Raw genomic sequence first — 18,801 nt, forward strand, 5'->3', positions numbered from 1 at the left:
TCCCCTGGCTGTCATGGCGCCATCGACAAGAGACCAGTAGAATCCGCTCAGGCAGCTCGTGAGCGGAGCAGAGAGCAGAGCACCCGGAAGTGAAAGCAGTATTGAGCGACCAGACAATCCTGAGCCAGCTCTAGGTGGCTAGTTGGGGGAATGACAGCCTGAGGCAGGGACTAAGCAGCAGTGAGGTGTTTCCGAGATTGCAAGTGTGATCTACGGCGGGCGGACAATACGAATGAGGCGCGGGTGACCCTGCGGGTGTTGCCAGCGGTTCTGTGCCCACAGTGAATATGCGCTGTCTGCCAGGCACAACTGGCACACACCTAGTTACGGCCCTGCTGGAGAGTACACATAGCGTATGCCCACTATGCAGTGAATAGTGTGCCGCATTGCAGCAACACTATACAAGTTCACGTCTGTACTAACATTGCTGCCTGCAATACTGGACTTCTTGCTTGCAAGTATTCACTATTATATTTATTTTCTTATCACTCAGCACAATATACATGATAAATCCAATGCCTATGCAATAAATTCCAAATGCAATGTGTGAATTCTTATTTTGATGACCATGTCTTGCTTTATAAAAATGCATTATAAAGTTTTTTGATTTTTTGTACTTTTTGTGTGTTTAACCAAAGATCAGTAATAAAACATTCCACAGCTACTGTAGCACACACAGGAGGCTATTCAGAGATGGATGCAGATTTTGCCTCCAGAGCAAAATCTGCGTCCATCTACTCACATGCTGTGGGCCACCCAGCACAGGTCAAGGCTGCCCAGCATGGGTGTTGCGCTGCCCCGCAATGCGTTTGCAACTTAATTGTGAACGCATTGATTAAAGGATGACCGCTGCCTGGCAGTCGGTCCATTGCCATTTTTTTTCTCAGTGCGGCCTTGTGTGATGTCACGCATTCGCTCTGGAAATGGTCCAGACACCCCTGCGTTGTCCGGACCATGGCCGCCAAGCGCCGCTTCCCCTCCCCCAACGCCCGGAACATATTCCGGGATGCCTTTGCATGATGACAGCCTGCGCAGGCATATAAACGCTTGGCTGTATCCGGGTCTGAATAAGGCCCACTACCAGCAGGAGCAGACTTGAGATAAATAGATGCAGATTACAGAGGCCAGGTAAGTTGTGTTCTATCCTTTGGGGGTCCCACAAGGATTTACTGATAGTTGACAGCAGAGGCTGATGAGCTCGGACAGAAGTCATAGTGACTACAGCAAATCACTGTCCTGCCTTGCCCAAACATTCCATTCAGGCTTCAGTGAAAAATCCAAAGTATTTGGAGATTTGCTTTATAATGCAGGGCAGTGGGAGATAGAGATGTGTCTACATTCACCTCTCCTAAAATCTAGCCATATGTCTCGATTTGGCACGCCATGAATTCTGCAATTTAGCCTTGCCTTATGATTTTTCTTAAAATGTGCTACTTTAATGGGGATGTGTTTAGCATCCTGATGGATGGGACGCCGGAATCCCGACACCACTCGGGAGACAAGTGCAGGTAGACCAACAGCTGACATCCCGAAGGTAGGTATTGGGGACACTGTTAGGGATAGGGGGGGGGCAGGATTAGGCACTAGGGAGGTTAGGGTTAGGAACTGGGGGGGGGGGGGATTAGCCACCCCCCAAGGGTTAGACCTAGTTGCCATGCCAATATGCAAATGCAGGGTCGGGGGGTTTCCGCTTGGCCGGAAACCCCCTCCTCTTGGCAAGTGGCTCAAATTCTGACAACAATAGCACTGGTATATAATACTATTACTAGAGCTGCCGCCACATCATGCAGTTTTGGAGACAGAGCAGAGCTGCTGCAAATGTCCAGTGGTAGCAGCTTCTTCTACCAAGTTTACTGTGTGTGTGGATCTGAGTCTTCAATCAGTGCACTGCACCAGAGAGTAGCTACCAAGAAGAGACAGGAGCCTTACCATGAGGTGGGAGAATGTGTGCTTAGAACATGCAGTACTGGTTCTATTATAAAAAAAAATTATTATGGTATGTTGAACCTTTTCCTGACCACTTATTTATATTATTTAAATATGTTTGATACAGCCTATACCCTAGACCAGCTATAGTGTAAAATATTGATACTATATTGCATACAGTATCCAGTGTATAAAAAGACAAATGTTTACATTAATATCCAGGGTCATTAGTGGGTTCTTCTACAGCTCTCACAGACTCCTGAACTTGCTCCATTGTTCTGCAGAATGAGAGATTGTGGATTGCATTTGGAAACCCCCTATAGAAACCTTGCGTTTGCCACTTACCCCTGGTGGGTTACCCCAGCTGCCACCCCCCTAGGGTTAGTATTAGGGTAGGGGAGTGGTTAAAAATACTTACCCCATCAGATGTCGGGATCTTCAATGTTGGGATGCCAGTGTTGGTCATGTGATAGCCAGCATCCCGGCTGCATGACAACATACCAAACCCCTTTATTCTGCTACTTGATACAAATTCTTTTGTGGCAAAAGTTTTTTGTTTTTTTTTTCAAACTATTTTTATTATAATCTCATACCGTACAGAGTAGATATGTAGCATTTCGAGACATAGAATATATAGTTAGCATTGTATAACATAATATGCCATATACAAAGTCATCCTGACAATAGACAGGGAGTCATAGATTATTCAGTCTCGTATAATACCAGGTAGAGATCAAAACATATTTTCAAACTTTTCCTCACATAAAACCTTTATACCCTTCCAAGAAAGGGAATGTGTGTATAGCTAGTTGTATCAGGGAATTTATAATGTGTTTTAATTACCAAAGCGGTGAAAACTAAAGATGAGAAAGGATGGATCAAATATCGGTTCTCCACCAGCAAAGACATATTATCTTAAAAATTCCCAGACATAAGCATAATACCTAAAACATAAGAAAATAAACTAACATGTAATGCCTGCCATGGGTCACGCGCCGTCGGTCCATCCACAGAACAATCTCCCAAGTCGGGGGTCTATATTTCCAATCAACCCGGTAGACAACAGAATGTAGAAGGGAGTGGAGGAGGGGTCCAGAGAGAGGGGGAGAGGGTAGGTCAAACGTTCAAGGGGTTAGGGTGGTCTATAGTGTGGAGGAGATACCATGAGGTGGATTGAAAGCATTTGTCAATGGCTTGTTTAGTGTGTAAAGGAAGTGTCAAAATGTAGGTGTCCCAACATTGGAACAGGGCAGGGGTGAGCCTTTCTTTATGAATAGAGGCCTCCAGCCAGTCCATGGTGAATAAAAAGAATAATCTAGAGGTCACCATCGAGAGATTAGGAGGTATGTTGTGGATCCACTGTTGTAAGATTGCTTTTCTGCCAGCCGCTGATAATATCATAAGCAGTTTATTGTTAGACCTAGGGATGTCTGTTTGGTCAGTCAAACATCCGAACAGTGCCCAGGAAACAGTGCAACTAAAGGATATGCCTAAGGACGTAGTTCCATAATGATGTACCTCATGCCAAAACTGTGATACCAAAGCGCAGTCCCAGAAGCAATGGAAGAGATCGGCCCCTTCCATTAGGCATTTAGTGCATTTAGTGTCTTCTGAGATGCTCATTAAAAATCGGCGTTTAGGTGAAATGTATGCCCTATGAAGCATTTTATAGGCCATTTCTTGGTAGGAGCTTGCAGGAATAAGCCTTAGGGTCAGTTGGAAATGACTTAAGAGGGAGTCAGGGGTGACCGTTGAAATGTGGGAGGACCATTGGGACAGCTCTGGAAGGTCCGTGTCTGGGATAAGTTCAAGACGAATACGTGTATAAATGGTTGATATAGAGTAGCAGGCTGATTGGAGTAGTGTGTCTAGAGAGTTAAGAAAGTCGACCCCTGTCAATTTAGATAGTACAGTTTTAAGATAGTGCATTGCCTGGAAATAGGTAAACTCGTGGTGAGGAGGCAGGCCGTATTTCTCTCGTGCCTCTGCGAAAGACAGCGGGACGCGAGAGGAGTTAAGCAAGCTGCGCAGGTTGCGGATACCAAGAGAATGCCAGGCAGTGAAGGGCTGTAGAGCCTCCCCCTCCTGAAACTCCAGGTTGCCGATAAGGGGCAGTGAAAGTGAGTATAGATATTGAAGTTTGAGAGATTTCCTCGCCATTTTCCACGCCTGTATTATGGGAAGTAGTAACAAATTAGTGGTGACATGTGAGGCCAATTTGGAGGGCCTGGCATGAAGAAGATAGCTAAGGGACAAGGGAGCGCAAAGTTGAGAATCTAGACTGGAATCCGTGTAATAATTATTGTCTCCAAGCCAATCCATAGCAATGCGGAGGAGGCACGCAAGATTGTACTGTTTAATATCAGGTAAGTTGATTCCCCCTCTAGGTACCGTCTGGGATAATTTTTTCATGCTGATCCTTGGGCGTTTACCAGCCCAGATGTATCTGGAGATAGAGGTATTCCTTAGATAATAATAAAGGGGTCATCTGTAAAACATAGAGGAGCTTTGGGAAGCTGGCCATCTTAAACAGGTTGCATCTCCCTAGCAGATTAAGGGGGAGGGATTGCCAAAGGCCAAGTTCGGTTCTAATCCTATGTAGGACCGGAGTGATATTAAGCCTATATAGGTGGCAGGGATGAGCAGGGAGTGCAACGCCTAGATAGATAATATGTGTATTTGCCCATTTAAAGGGAAAGGTGGTTCCCCAACCCAGTCTCGCCTGTCCATATATGGCTAGCGCCTCCGACTTACCATAATTAATGGAAAACCCTGCAAAAGAGGAAAAACTATCAATCATGGCAATTAGCTGCGGGATCGTGCGGTGAGGGTCTGACATAAAAAGGAGGAGGTCATCCGCGAATGCCACCACTTTTAATTCCTGTGTACCCACAGCAATGCCCCTATAGTTCTTGTGTAACAGAATATGGCGTATAAGGGGTTCCAGTGCTAAATCAAAAAGGAGGGGAGATAAAGAGCATCCTTGCCTAGTGCCTCTTTCCAACGCGAAGGATGGAGATGCCACATTGTTGACCAAGACCTGCGCCACTGGGTTAGTATATAAGGTCTGTATCAAGTTGCAAAACGCTGCGCCAAATCCTTGGTGGGCGAGTACTCGAGACAGGTGAGGCCAGGCAATGTTATCAAATGCCTTCTCTGCGTCTAAATTTATAATGATATTATTTTTGGCCTGACTGAAGCGGATGTAAGATATCGCAGTTAGGGCCGCCCGCACTCCCCGTGTGGATTGTCTACCCTTAACAAATCCCATCTGTGAGGGTGAGATAAGACGGGGTAGGTAGGCTTGCAACCTATTAGCTATGATTTTAGTCAAGATTTTAAAGTCTTGATTGAGGAGTGAAATGGGGCGGTATGACCCTACCTGGGTAGGATCTTTACCAGGTTTCGCGAGCACTATAAGCTTGGCTTCGTTAAAACGAAGGGGAGTCTCCCCTGTTGTTAGGATATGATTATATAATCGTGTTAATATAGGGAGTATATCGGTATCTAGCATCTTATAGAATTCGGCACTGAAACCGTCAGGGCCAGGGCTCTTTCCATTGGGGAGGGACTTAATGGTGGCCCGCACCTCATCATCAGTTATGGGAGCGTCCAATGAGGCCCTCTCCTCCAACTCCAGCCTCGGTAACTGCGCCTCATCTAGGAATAATTGACCATCAGTTGCGTTATCACTGTCGGCAGTATATAAGGACTTATAGAAATGCATAAAAGCCAAGCAGATGTCAGTGGGATCAGAAAGAACATCTCCAGAGCTGTGCAACGAGTCAACCCACGTTCTGTTTCGCGGCCCCCTAACCAAGTTGGCCAAGAGTTTACCGGACTTATTCCCCCACCTATGAAACCTGTTCCTGCCGTAGTCGTAGCTGATCTGGGCCTGTTCAGTGAGAAAGGTATCATAAATTTGTTTTGCCATGAGGTACGTCTCTTTATGAGTAGGGCTATCGCTTTGTTTGTAGGTGCGATAGGCAAGTGTAAGAGTCGCACTAAGTTCCTGCAATTTTGTGTTAAATTTCTTACGCTTAGAATTAACATAGGAAATAATATGGCCTCGAAGGACTGCCTTAGAGGCCCCCCAAAAAATTGGAGTGTTAGATTCTTGATCCAGGTTATCAGTAGTATAATTATGCCAGGTGTGTTTAAGATGTAATAAGAAATCCTCTGAGTGCATGAGATATGCTGGGAATCTCCAACATTTAGATATGTTCTGGGGCAGGGACAAATGTAGGGACAAGGTTATGGGGGCGTGGTCCGAAATAATGATGTCCTTAATTGAGGTATGGGTGACTTTAAAAAAGAGGTGTTTAGATAAAAATAGATAGTCAATGCGAGAGTGAGTAGAGTGTGGGTGTGAATAAAAAGAGTAATCTCGTTGAAGGGGATGATGTATGCGCCAAGGGTCTAGTAGGGTAATTTGAGAACAGAGAGAGGAAAGCAGAGTAGAAGAGGGTCCGGGTATTTTGGTACTCACCCCCGACCTGTCCATGGATGGATCAACGACCGTGTTGAAATCTCCCCCTAGGATTACGTTTTGGCCGCCCCAGGATAAAACTCTCTGAAGGATATCTGCAAAATAGAGATTGTTAGATCCAGTAGGTGCATATAAATTCAAAAAGGTATATATCACATTGTCAATAGAGACATCTAAGAGGATAAATCTGCCCTCGGGGTCGATATATTTTTTAAGGATGGAGAATCGAAGATTCCTATGAAAGAGGATGGCAACACCTCTGGTTTTATTGGTGTAAGGAGCAGATATGCATTCCCCAATCCAAGGGGCTCTCAATGACATAGGGGAATTATGCACCCAGTGTGTTTCTTGTAGGAACACTACTTGAGGGGATAAGCGAGAGAGATGGGCAGCCACCTTCTTGCGTTTAATGGGGCTATTGAGACCCTCCACATTCCAAGAAACTATATTAAAATCCAAAAGTGGGGTTGTCACCGCTATCCCACCCCCGTAGATGGAAAATAGAATATCAAAATCGTATAGGTGAAACGGTGCCCCCCCCCCGTCCCAGTGAGCAAGGAGGGGCCAACCTATGGAGGATCGGGACACACCATCCCAGCAGGCAGAACAAACAGACAAACAAACAGGTAAAAGCATCAAACTAACAAACATGAAACAATGGGAGGCGGAGCCTCCAGCATGCGCAAATAGCATGCCTATATCATATCCCGAACACTGTGTGGCCTACTAATCAAAGCAAATGTAAAGATAAGCAAACTTTAAGTAAGGGTGGACAGTCAAGTGTCAGGGTGTGCAAAATGGGTCTTTGCTGCCATCGGATCGTCAAAGAAGCATGGTTTTCCATTGACAAAGACCCGAAGACGGGCAGGGTATAACAGTGAGAACTTGACGTTGTCTTCAAACAGCCGCTTGCATATCGGAGCGAACTCTCTGCGCTTGTTGGCGACATGAGTGGAGAAGTCCTGGAAAATAAGCAACCTTTCTCCCTTGTAGAAGAGATTCTCTGACTGTCGGTAGTGGTCTAAGAGCTTGGCTTTATCCGCGTAGTTTAGAATCCGTAGGATAACAGGTCTAGGACGTCCAGCGGAGTCTCTGCGTTCAGGGCCAATCCTATGTGCCCTTTAAATGGCCAATGGCGAGCCCTGAAGGTCCATACCCAGCTTTTCAGGCAGCCAGGTGGATAGAAGGTCTAGCAGCGCGTGGCCCCTCACCGACTCCGGGATGCCCACCACCCTCAGGTTGTTTCGACGGCTCCGATTCTCTAAATCGTCGAGTTTTTCAGTGAGGCCTTTAATTTCTGTGGTCTGGGTCTTTATAGTAGACTGTGCGGCCTGTAGATCATCCTCCAACGTTGAAACCCTCTGCTCAACTTCATCTAAACGGCCATTGTGTTGAGTCAGCTGGGCTAAGGTGGAATCAATGGCTTCTTTAATGCCCGCCAGTTTTTCGTCTAGGAGAGGTCCAAGAACCGCAGCAATGTCAGTGGGTTTCATTTTAGGCTGTTTAGTAGTCGTAGTGTTAGTACGTTTTCTTTGGGATCGAGATCGGGTGGTGGAGCAATCGGAATCAGAAGAATTTCTGTGGGATGTGTCCTCACGTGCGCCTGAAGCAAGGCCAGTCGAGGACATTGGAGTGGACACCAGAAACTTTTCCATATGAGGCCTCCAGAAATAGATATGTAGAGTAGAAACAATGTGGGGCGCAGAGAGTAGTTAAATGAGGGTCACATCAGCGTAGGGGAGACATTGGAAAGTTACATTGCTACGAGGATAGCAGGCATGTCAGGGCGTTGCGGACCAAATTTGCAAGAAACAACGTGTCAGAGGTGTCACAGTGTGACTCTCCAGAACCCCACAGCAACGTGATGTATATGTCAAAGGGCTCGAGGTGAGGTAGCAGGAGCTAGGTATCAACATCGGTGAGTCCGCAACCTCAGGGCACAGCAGATGGCGGCAGGGTTGTTGAGGTATCACCCCTGCTGTCTCAAGGCACAATATAATGACCGGGCGAGCTGTTCTTATAAGTATGTCCAACTTTCCCTCATGCAGGCAGAATTAAACATCAGGGAGTGAGAGTATCCCGCTGCTGCCTCATATGTGGAGGCACGGAGGTGCTGGTATATTTTGCAGGAAAGGGGTGGAACAGAGGCAAAACTGCAGCACTGGCTATTTTGCCAGCATTCAAAATGGCGTCTCTGGCTTCCAGTCCCAGGTCCCTGGTACATTGGTGGCTTGGGTTCCCTGTATTTATTAATGGCACCAGCGGGTGTGGGCCGAGTGTGTCTATGTCCCTGGCTCCCACTTCTCATCCAGACTCTCAGCAGGGTGCTCGGCACTATACTGGGGAGGCTCAGGGATTAGCAGCATGGGGTCCCAAGATGGCCGCCGGCTGGTGCACAGGTGAGGAGAGTGCACTGTAATTTCAGCTCCTGCGGGCTGGGAGTGTTGGGACCTCATCCTGTGGGTGCCCGGGGGTCTGGGGTATGCTGGGGGACAATGTGGAGCAAGACAAGCGGTGGCGGGCGGCGCTACGGGACCCGTTCCGGCCGCGATTCAGGCCTGGAGCTCGAAATCGGGTCGGCCGTAAACTCGAGGCCCCGGTCTCGGTTGTTGTAGTAGGCCGCAATCTCTGGAGCCGTGCAGCGGCCTCCCGGCTGGTTCCCCTCGCCCAGGGTGCTGTCCACAGCCGTGGGCAAAGTCAGGCAGGGTGATTTAATGTGCAGTAGGGAGTTTTTAATGGGGTTTTGTCTCTGAAGGTGTAAGAGCTCCTGCACTGCATGTCTGTTCAGTGCTGCGTCCAAGCCACACACCCCGGCAAAAGTTTTTTTAGAATCCATCCAATTGCTATTCGTGAATAAGCAGCTTAGCCGTGCTATACATGTCATGCCAAATTAAGCTAAAAAGGAAAGGTGTAAGTGGACATATCTATAAGAGTTTGAAACATGACTCTCACAGGATCCAGGAGGGTCAGCAACTATGGGTTAGGCTTGCCATAATATCCCTTTAATCCAGACACCTATGAATTGCATAGGTTCTGGGAATAACTGAATTGAAACCTGCAATTCGCCCGGTTTTAATCAGCCACAGAACCTGTGTAAATCATAGGTGTCCTAGATAACAGGGATATTATGGATATTATAGCAAGCCTAACCAGCCATCTTGGTTAACGTTTAAAGAAGCCAACATGGAGACTGCGCAGTAGTACTCTGCTGGCTTCAGCATGTTCTAAATTATTTGTTTTACCATTTTTTTTAATGCTGTCATTTGTTGTAAATAGTTTAAAAAAAAATTAAATGGGAAAAGTATACTTCTGTTTAGTGGTATGTTATATACTAAAAAATAATAATGTATTTTTTTTTTTTCCAGTGTTCCTCTGATTTATAAAGCTGGAATGCGAATGCACAAAGATGGTCTCAATTCATTAAACTACACAATCATCAGCATTACTAAGCACAGGCTGTATACCAAGGTGACAGCTGATATTGGATCACCAGAGAAGTCCATCAACTAGAAAACATGGTCTATGAAGAACATGGAATCTGTGATGTTTTTATACTGCCCTTTGGGCTTAGGTAAAAGAAACTGAGATTGCAATTATTGACTGTAGCATATAATTAGTCATTTACAGAAACATAAAACTCTGTTGTTAGAGGATACTACAAGCTCCTGCAGATTCAATTACTTCTAAGCAACGGGGACACACAAGTTGAGAGGAAAATCAACGTAGCACGTGTTATATATAAGCAAACCACCCACCACAACTGATGTCTATTGGCTGAAGAATTCTGTATTAGAGCATGAACTACAGACAGTGAAACTGTTGATCTCATTGATACTATATTATGGTATCCTCGTTCTACCCAGGTGAAGAAAAAGTACTTCTATGAAGGATATGTATAATATTAAAGTATTGCATGGACTCAAATTGTACTGTTTTTTATGGTTCTCTCTTATTATATATAATATGTTTTCACAGTGGCGTAACTAGACATTTTAGCGCTATGTGCAAGAAACAGTATTGTTGCCCCCCCAGCATACAAAATAGGGCCAATGCGCGCCGGAGGCACGCGCCAAAAATATAGGGGCATGGCTTCATGGGGAAGGGCATGGCCACAAAACTCCCTTTTACACAGTACGGCAGGTAGTGTCCCCTTTTACACATTAGGCAGGTAAAGCCCTCCTTTTACACAGTACAGCAGTCAGGGTCCCCTTTTACACATTAGGCAGGTAGAGTCCCCCTTTTACACAGTACGGCAGGCAGAGTCCCCTTTTACCCATTAGGCAGGTAGAGTCCCCCTTTTACACAGTACGGCAGGCAGAGTCCCCTTTTACACATTAGGCAGGTAGAGTCCCCCTTTTACACAGTACGGCAGGCAGAGTCCCCTTTTACACATTAGGCAGGTAGAGTCCCCCGTTTACACATTGAGCAGGTAGAGTCCCCTTTTACACATTAGGCAGGTACAGTTCCCCTTTTACACAGTATGGCACGTAGTCCCCCTTTTACACATTGGGCAGCAGAGTCCCCCTTTGTTACATATTACAGCAACAGAGCTCAACACATTAGGCAGGGAGAGAGATAGAGAAGGAGGGAAGAAGAGAGAGAGAGAGAGAGAGAGAGAGTCTTTTAATAAATGTTTATTACCTGTTGCCATTTCTTTCTCTGAATATCAATGTTGCCGTTGTTTTGAGTGAGTGGTCGATGTTACTACTCTGTCATAAACTGTTTGACGTGAACTAGTCATATACAGTACTTGCACAAATGAGCTATGGCTCATCACACTGGTTCATGCTAGCAACGAGCTTTCCTCCTGGAACTGTCTGGGTTAACTTTGTTCCACTACAGTGAACACTACATTTGCAGTTTATACCGCTAAGAAGCGGACTAAGATAATGAATCAACATAGATCATAAGATCATAGAACTGAAATTGCAAGGACAGCAAGTATTGTATGACTGCATCACATGAGCAGTAATGTACTGAGCCCAACAGCAGTCACCAAGTAACACACCACATGCAGATGCCAGCTAAGTGACATTATTCTCCTTTATTCCTTTCTGCTATTGGGATGCTCTTTTTGGAGAGTGAGTCTTGCTGCACAGTCTTGCTGCACTGCAATAAAAGCTGCAGGGTTTTGACCCTCCTCAATGCTTGACATCGGAAAGGGGGGGGGGGGGAGAGGGAAAGATAGAGAGAGAGTTTGATTGATTGTTTTTTCTTCGGTCACCTGTGTGGTCGCTCCGGCATCCAGGCTTCACAGGCGCTGTCCCTCATATGCTGGCGCTTTCACTCTCTCCATTGACGGCGGCAGGTCTCACAGTCTAAGCAGCGCTCCAGTGGCGGACCTGCCGCCTGTACTACCGCCACCTGTAACGGACCTTCCGCCTGTACTACCGCTCCCACTCCATCCCCTTTGCAGAGGCACAAGCGGGTCTGACAGATTGCATCACCGCACGGTGGCTTTCTACCAACAAATTGCGCCTGTTACACTGCTCCCCAGAGGCGGCGGCAGGAGACAGGCCAGGCACACAGCGGAACTACCACTGACTACAACGCCGGTACGTGGGGGGGTGCTGCTAGATGGTGCGCCTTCAGTGCAGTTGTGCTGTGGGCAAGGCACCATCGGCACACACCTAGTTACGGCCCTGTGTTTTCGCATTGATTACACAAGTTTGCAAAGTGTGACAAGTATACACAGGTAAGACAGTGAGATGAGCTATGCTTGATGTTATGCTAATTAATCATAATTTATAAATAGGGGGCCCATGTAGCTTGGTTTTTTAAAACAGCAGATAAATTCCTTGAATGAGTCACACAGATCCTGATTCTGAGGTGGACAGAGTTAAAACATTGAGTGCTAGCTTTTGATGTTTTAATTCTGTGCATGCGTCCGTGATGCACTGCGCATGCATCCAAATGGTTAACACTGGAGGCACATATCAGAATTACATGGACATCATACCTTGAGAAAGACTTGACTGTTGAAATGCGTTGTTGCTCATTAAAGGGAGTTGCTGCCACTGGGGACCTTGGAAGGGAACTTAATTATCAGAAGGAAGGAGATCTGCTCTTGGGGTAGCTATATCACCCCTATGCTCGTTATTGTGACTTCCTAAAAAAGTTTTTTTGAGGAACGCAACCACTTTTTTTTTTACCTGTGACTCTAATACTATGTTTGTTACCTTGATGTTATCGTAAATGTGACAGTATTACACTATTGGACATTGCCTTTTTTGGTTCTATTTGGAGGTGCTGTTGACACAAATGAAACATATGTGTTGACTTACATCCTGGAGAACTGGAAGTGACATTAAATATCTATTAATTTGATAAGGATTGGCATCCATTTGAGTGACTATTGGCAGACCTTTTTGCGCTACTTTGGAAATTACTTAATATACCTTAGTGGAGAAGCAGTTAATATTAGAGATGAGCGGGTTCGGTTCTCCGAGATCCGAACCCCCCCGAACTTCACCTATTTTACACGGTTCCGAGGCAGCCTCGGATCTTCCCGCCTTGCTCGGTTAACCCGAACGCGCCCGAACGTCATCATCCTGCTGTCGGATTCTCGCGAGATTCGTATTCTATATAAGGAGCCGCGCGTCGCCGCCATTTTCACTCGTGCATTGGAGATTGAACGGAGAGGACATGGCTGCGTTCTCTCCCTGAAAAGCTCCGTAATCTGTGCTCAGTGTGCTGCAAATATCTGTGCTCAGTGTGCTGAAAATATCTACGTTCTCTGCCTGAAAACGCTCCATATCTGTGCTCAGTGTGCTGCAAATATCTGTGCTCAGTGTGCTTTATTGTGGGGACTGGGGACCACCAGTATATAATTAAACTTATAGTAGTACAGTACAGTAGGCCATTGCTGTATCTTGCAGCTCTGTGTCACTACAAGTATCCATTCCATATCTGTGCAGCATTTTTGTGAGCAGTATATATAGTATTACAGTGCAGCATTTTGGTGACCCAACAGTATATAGTTGTGTACAGTAGGCCATTGCTGTATCTTGCAGCTCTGTGTCACTGCAAGTATCCATTCCATATCTGTGCAGCATTTTTGTGAGCAGTATATATAGTATTACAGTGCAGCATTTTGGTGACCCAACAGTATATAGTTGTGTAAAGTAGGCCATTGCTGTATCTTGCAGCTCTGTGTCACTGCAAGTATCCATTCCATATCTGTGCAGCATTTTTGTGAGCAGTATATATAGTATTACAGTGCAGCATTTTGGTGACCAACAGTATACATATATAGTACAGTACAGTAGGCCATTGCTATTGATATATTACTGGCATATAATTCCACACATTAAAAAATGGAGAACAAAAATGTGGAGGGTAAAATAGGGAAAGATCAAGATTCACTTCCACCTCTTGCTGAAGCTGCTGCCATTAGTCATGGCCGAGACGATGAAATGCCATCAACGTCGTCTGCCAAGGCCGATGCCCAATGTCATACTAGAGAGCATGTAAAATAAAAAAAAAGTTCAGTAAAATGACCCAAATATCTAAATTAAAAGCGTCTGAGGAGAAGCATAAACTTGCCGATATGCCATTTACGACACGGAGTGGCAAGGAACGGCTGAGGCCCTGGCCTATGTTCATGGCTAGTGGTTCAGCTTCACATGAGGATGGAAGCACTCATCCTTCCACTAGAAAACTGAAAAGAGTTAAGATGGCAAAAGCACAGCAAAGAACTGTGCGTTCTTCTAAATCACAAATCCCCAAGGGGAGTCCAATTGTGTCAGTTGCGATGCCTGACCTTCCCAATACTGGACGGGAAGAGGTGGCGCCTTCCACCATTTGCACGCCTCCTGCAAGTGCTGGAAGGAACACCCACAGTCCAGTTCCTGATAGTCAAATTGAAGATGTCAGGAGGATTCTGATGGTGAGGTGGTTTGTTTAAGTCAGGCACCCGGGGAGACACCTGTTGTCCATGGGATGAATATGGCCATTGACATGCCTGGTTAAATTACAAAAAAAATCACCTCTTCGGTGTGGAATTATTTTAACAGAAATGCGGACAACAGGTGTTGCCTTTGTCAAGCTGTAATAAGTAGGGGTAAGGACGTTAACCACCTAGGAGCATCCTCCCTTATACGTCACCTGGAGCGCATTCATCAGAAGTCATTGACAAGTTCAAAAACTTTTGGTGACAGCAGAAGCAGTCCACTGACAACTAAATCCCTTCCTCTTGTACCCAAGCTCCTACAAACCACACCACCAACTCCCTCAGTGTCAATTTCCTCCTTAGACAGGAACGCCAATAGTCCTGCAGGCCATGTCACTGGCAAGTCTGACGAGTCCTCTCCTAACTGGGATTCCTCCAATGGATCCTTGAGTGTAACGCCTACTGCTGCTGGCGCTGCTGTTGTTGCTGCTGGGAGGATCATCATCCCAGAGGGGAAGTCGGAAGACCACTTTTACTACTTCCAGTAAGCAATTGACTGTCCAACAGTCCTTTGCGAGGAAGATTAAATATTACAGCAGTCATCCTGCTGCAAAGCAGATTACTCAGGTCTTGGCAGCTGTGTTGGTGTTAAACGTGTGTCCGTTATCCACCGTTAATTCACATGGAATTAGAGAATTGCTTGAGGTACTGTGTCCCCGGTACCAAATACCATCTAGGTTCCACTTCTCTAGGCAGGCGATACCAAGAATGTACACAGACGTCAAAAAAAGAGTGACCAGTGTCCTAAAAAATGCAGTTGTACCCAATGTCCACTAAACCACGGACATGTGGACAAGTGGAGCTGGGCAGACTCAGGACTATATGACTGTGACAGCCCACTGGGTAGATGTATTGCCTCCCGCAGCAAGAACAGCAGTGGCGGCACCAGTAGCAGCATCTCGCAAACGCCAACTCTTTCCTAGGCAGGCTACGCTTTGTATCACCGCTTTCCATAAGAGGCACACAGCTGACAACTTCTTACGGAAACTGAGGAACATCATCGCTGAATGGCTTACCCCAGTTGGACTCTCCTGGGGATTTGTGACATCGGACAACGCCACCAATATTGTGCGTGCATTACATGTGGGCACATTCCAGCATGTCCAATGTTTTGCACATACTTTGAATTTGGTGGTGCAGAATTTTTTTAAAAACGACAAGGGCGTGCAAGAGATGCTGTCGGTGGCCCGAAGAATTGCGGGCCACTTTCGGCATTCAGCCACCGTGTGCCGAAGACTGGAGCACCAGCAAACAGTCCTGAACCTGCCCCGCCATCATCTGAAGCAAGAGGTGGTAACAGGGTGGAATTCAACCCTCTATATGCTTCAGAGGATGGAGGAGCAGCAAAAGGCCATTCAAGCCTATACATCCACCTACGATATAGGCAAAGGAGGGGGAATGCACCTGACTTAAGTGCAGTGGGGAATGATTTCAACGTTGTGCAAGGTTCTGCAACCCTTTGAACTTGCCACATGTGAAGTCAGTTCAGACACTGCCAGCCTGAGTCAGGTCATTCCCCTCATCAGGCTTTTGCAGAAGCAGCTGTAGAGATTGAAGGAGGAGCTAAAATGGAGCGATTCCGCTAGGCATGTGGGACTTGTGGAAGGAGCCCTTAATTCGCTTAACCAGGATTCACGGGTGGTCAATCTGTTGAAATCAGAGCACTACATTTTGGCCACCGTGCTCGATCCTAGGTTTAAAGCCTACATTGTATCTCTCTTTCCGGCAGACACAAGTCTGCACATGTGCTGGTGAGACACTTGTCAAGTCAAGCGGAACGTGACCCGTCAATAGCTCCTCCTTCACATTCTCCAGCAACTGGGGCTGCGAGGAAAAGGCTAAGAATTCCGAGCCCACCCGCTGGCAGTGATGCAGGGCAGTCTGGAGCGAGTGCTGACATCTGGTCCGGACTGAAGGACCTGCCAACGATTACTGACATGTTGTCTACTGTCACTGCATATGATTCTGTCACCATTGAAAGAATGGTGGAGGATTATATGAGTGACCGCATCCAAGTAGGCACGTCAGACAGTCCGTATATATACTGGCAGGAAAAAGAGGCAATTTGGAGGCCCTTGCACAAACTTGCTTTATTTTACCTAAGTTGCCCCCCCTCCAGTGTGTACTCCGAAAAAGTGTTTAGTGCAGCCGGTCACCTTGTCAGCAATCAGCGTACGAAGTTACTTCCATAAAATGTGGAGAAGATAATGTTCATCAAAATGAATTATAATCAATTCCTCCGTGGAGACATTTACCAGCAATTGCCTCCAGAAAGTACACAGGGACCTGAGATGGTGGATTCCAGTGGGGACAAATTAATAATACTCTGTGAGGGGGGGATGTACACAGTGAAAGGGGTGATGAATCGGACGATGAGGAGGAGGTGGACATCTTGCCTCTGTAGAGCCAGTTTGTGCAAGGAGAGATTGATTGCTTCTTTCTCTGACGTCCTAGTGGATGCTGGGGACTCCGTAAGGACCATGGGGGATAGACGGCTCCGCAGGAGACTGGGCACATCTAAAGAAAGATTTAGGACTATCTGGTGTGCACTGGCTCCTCCCCCTATGACCCTCCTCCAAGCCTCAGTTAGATTTCTGTGCCCGGCTGAGCTGGATGCACACTAGGGGCTCTCCTGAGCTCCTAGAAGAAAGTATAGTTTAGGTTTTTTATTTTCAGTGAGACCTGCTGGCAACAGGCTCACTGCAACGAGGGACTAAGGGGAGAAGAAGCGAACCTACCTAAGTGGTGGTAGCTTGGGCTTCTTAGGCTACTGGACACCATTAGCTCCAGAGGGATCGAACACAGGACCCGACCTCGTCGTCCGTTCCCGGAGCCGCGCCGCCGTCCCCCTTACAGAGCCAGAAACAAGAAGGTGGTCCGGAAAATCGGCGGCTGAAGACTTCTGTCTTCTCCAAGGTAGCGCACAGCACTGCAGCTGTGCGCCATTGCTCCTCATGCACACCACACACTGCGGTCACTGATGGGTGCAGGGCGCTGGGGGTAGGGGCGCCCTGAGCAGCAATAATAACACCTTGGCTGGCAAAACTAACACCATATATAGCCCCAGAGGCTATATAGGTGTATATTAACCCCTGCCAGAAACGATAAAATAGCGGGAGAAAGCCCGCCGAAAAAGGGGCGGAGCCAACTCCCTCAGCACACTGGCGCCATTATTCCCTCACAGCTTCGCTGGAAGGAAGCTCCCTGGCTCTCCCCTGCAGTCCTGCACTACAGAAAGGGTAAAAAAAGAGAGGGGGGGCACAATTTAGGCGCAGTATATATATATATTATAGGCAGCTATAGGGGAAAACACTCTGTATAGTGATATCCCTGTGTTATATAGCGCCCTGGTGTGTGCTGGCATACTCTCCCTCTGTCTCCCCAAAGGGCTTTGTGGGGTCCTGTCCTCTGTAAGAGCATTCCCTGTGTGTCTGCTGTGTGTCGGTACTGCTGTGTCGACATGTATGATGAGGATAATGATGTGGAGGCGGAGCAAATGCCTGTGAATGTGATGTCACCCTCTGCGGGGTCGACACCAGTGTGGATGGACTTATGGAAGGATTTACGTGACAGTGTCAGCTCCTTACATAAAAGGTTTGACGACATAGGACAGCCGGCTACTCAGCTTGTGCCTGTCCAAGCGTCTCAAATGTCATCAGGGGCTATGAAACGCCCGCTACCTCAGATGACAGATACAGATGTCGACACGGATACCGACTCCAGTGTCGACGATGATGAGACGAGTGTACCCTCCAATAGATCCACCCGTTATATGATTGAGGCTATGAAAAATGTATTACACATTTCTGATGATACCCCAGGTACCACAAAAAAGGGTATTATGTTTGGTGAGAAAAAACTACCAATAGTTTTTCCTGCATCTGACGAATTAAATGAGGTGTGTGAGGAAGCGTGGACTTCCCCAGATAAGAAATTGATCATTTCTAAACGGTTAATGGCTGCGTACCCTTTCCCGCCAGAGGATAGGTCACGCTGGGAAACACCCCCTAGGGTAGATAAAGCGCTGACACGCTTATCAAAGAAGGTGGCACTACCGTCTCCGGATACGGCCGCCCTAAAAGAACCTGCTGATAGAAAGCAGGAAAGTACCCTAAAAGCTATATACACACACACTGGCATTATATTGGGACCCGCTATTGCATCAGCTTGGATGTGCAGTGCTGCTGCTGCGTGGTCAGACTCCCTGTCGGAAAACATTGATACCATGGATAGGGACAATATTTTGCTAACGATTGACCATATAAAAGACGCGGTCTTATACATGCGTGATGCACAGAGGGATATTTGCCGGCTGGCATAAAAAATAAGCGCTATGTCCATTGCCGCCAGACGGGGGTTATGGACTAGGCAATGGTCAGGTGATGCCGACTCCAAGCGGCACATGGAAGTTTTACCCTATAAAGGGGTGGAACTT

The 18,801-nt window shown here is 46.8% G+C and overlaps 1 protein-coding gene across 1 annotated transcript in view; it reads left to right on the forward strand.

Moving 5' to 3' along the window:
• LOC134940947 (beta-1,4-galactosyltransferase 1-like) overlaps positions 1–10,456 on the forward strand; it is a 254,026-nt gene extending 243,570 nt beyond the window's left edge. Inside the window, exon 6 of the mRNA XM_063932140.1 lies at positions 9,781–10,456. Within this exon, the coding sequence (XP_063788210.1) occupies positions 9,781–9,925 (145 nt within the window). The 3' untranslated portion in view covers positions 9,926–10,456. The remainder of the gene's footprint in view (positions 1–9,780) is intronic.
• Positions 10,457–18,801: the final 8,345 nt, after the last annotated feature.

The sequence above is a fragment of the Pseudophryne corroboree genome, chromosome 1, assembly GCF_028390025.1.
Source record: "Pseudophryne corroboree isolate aPseCor3 chromosome 1, aPseCor3.hap2, whole genome shotgun sequence".
Taxonomy (NCBI): domain Eukaryota; kingdom Metazoa; phylum Chordata; class Amphibia; order Anura; family Myobatrachidae; genus Pseudophryne; species Pseudophryne corroboree.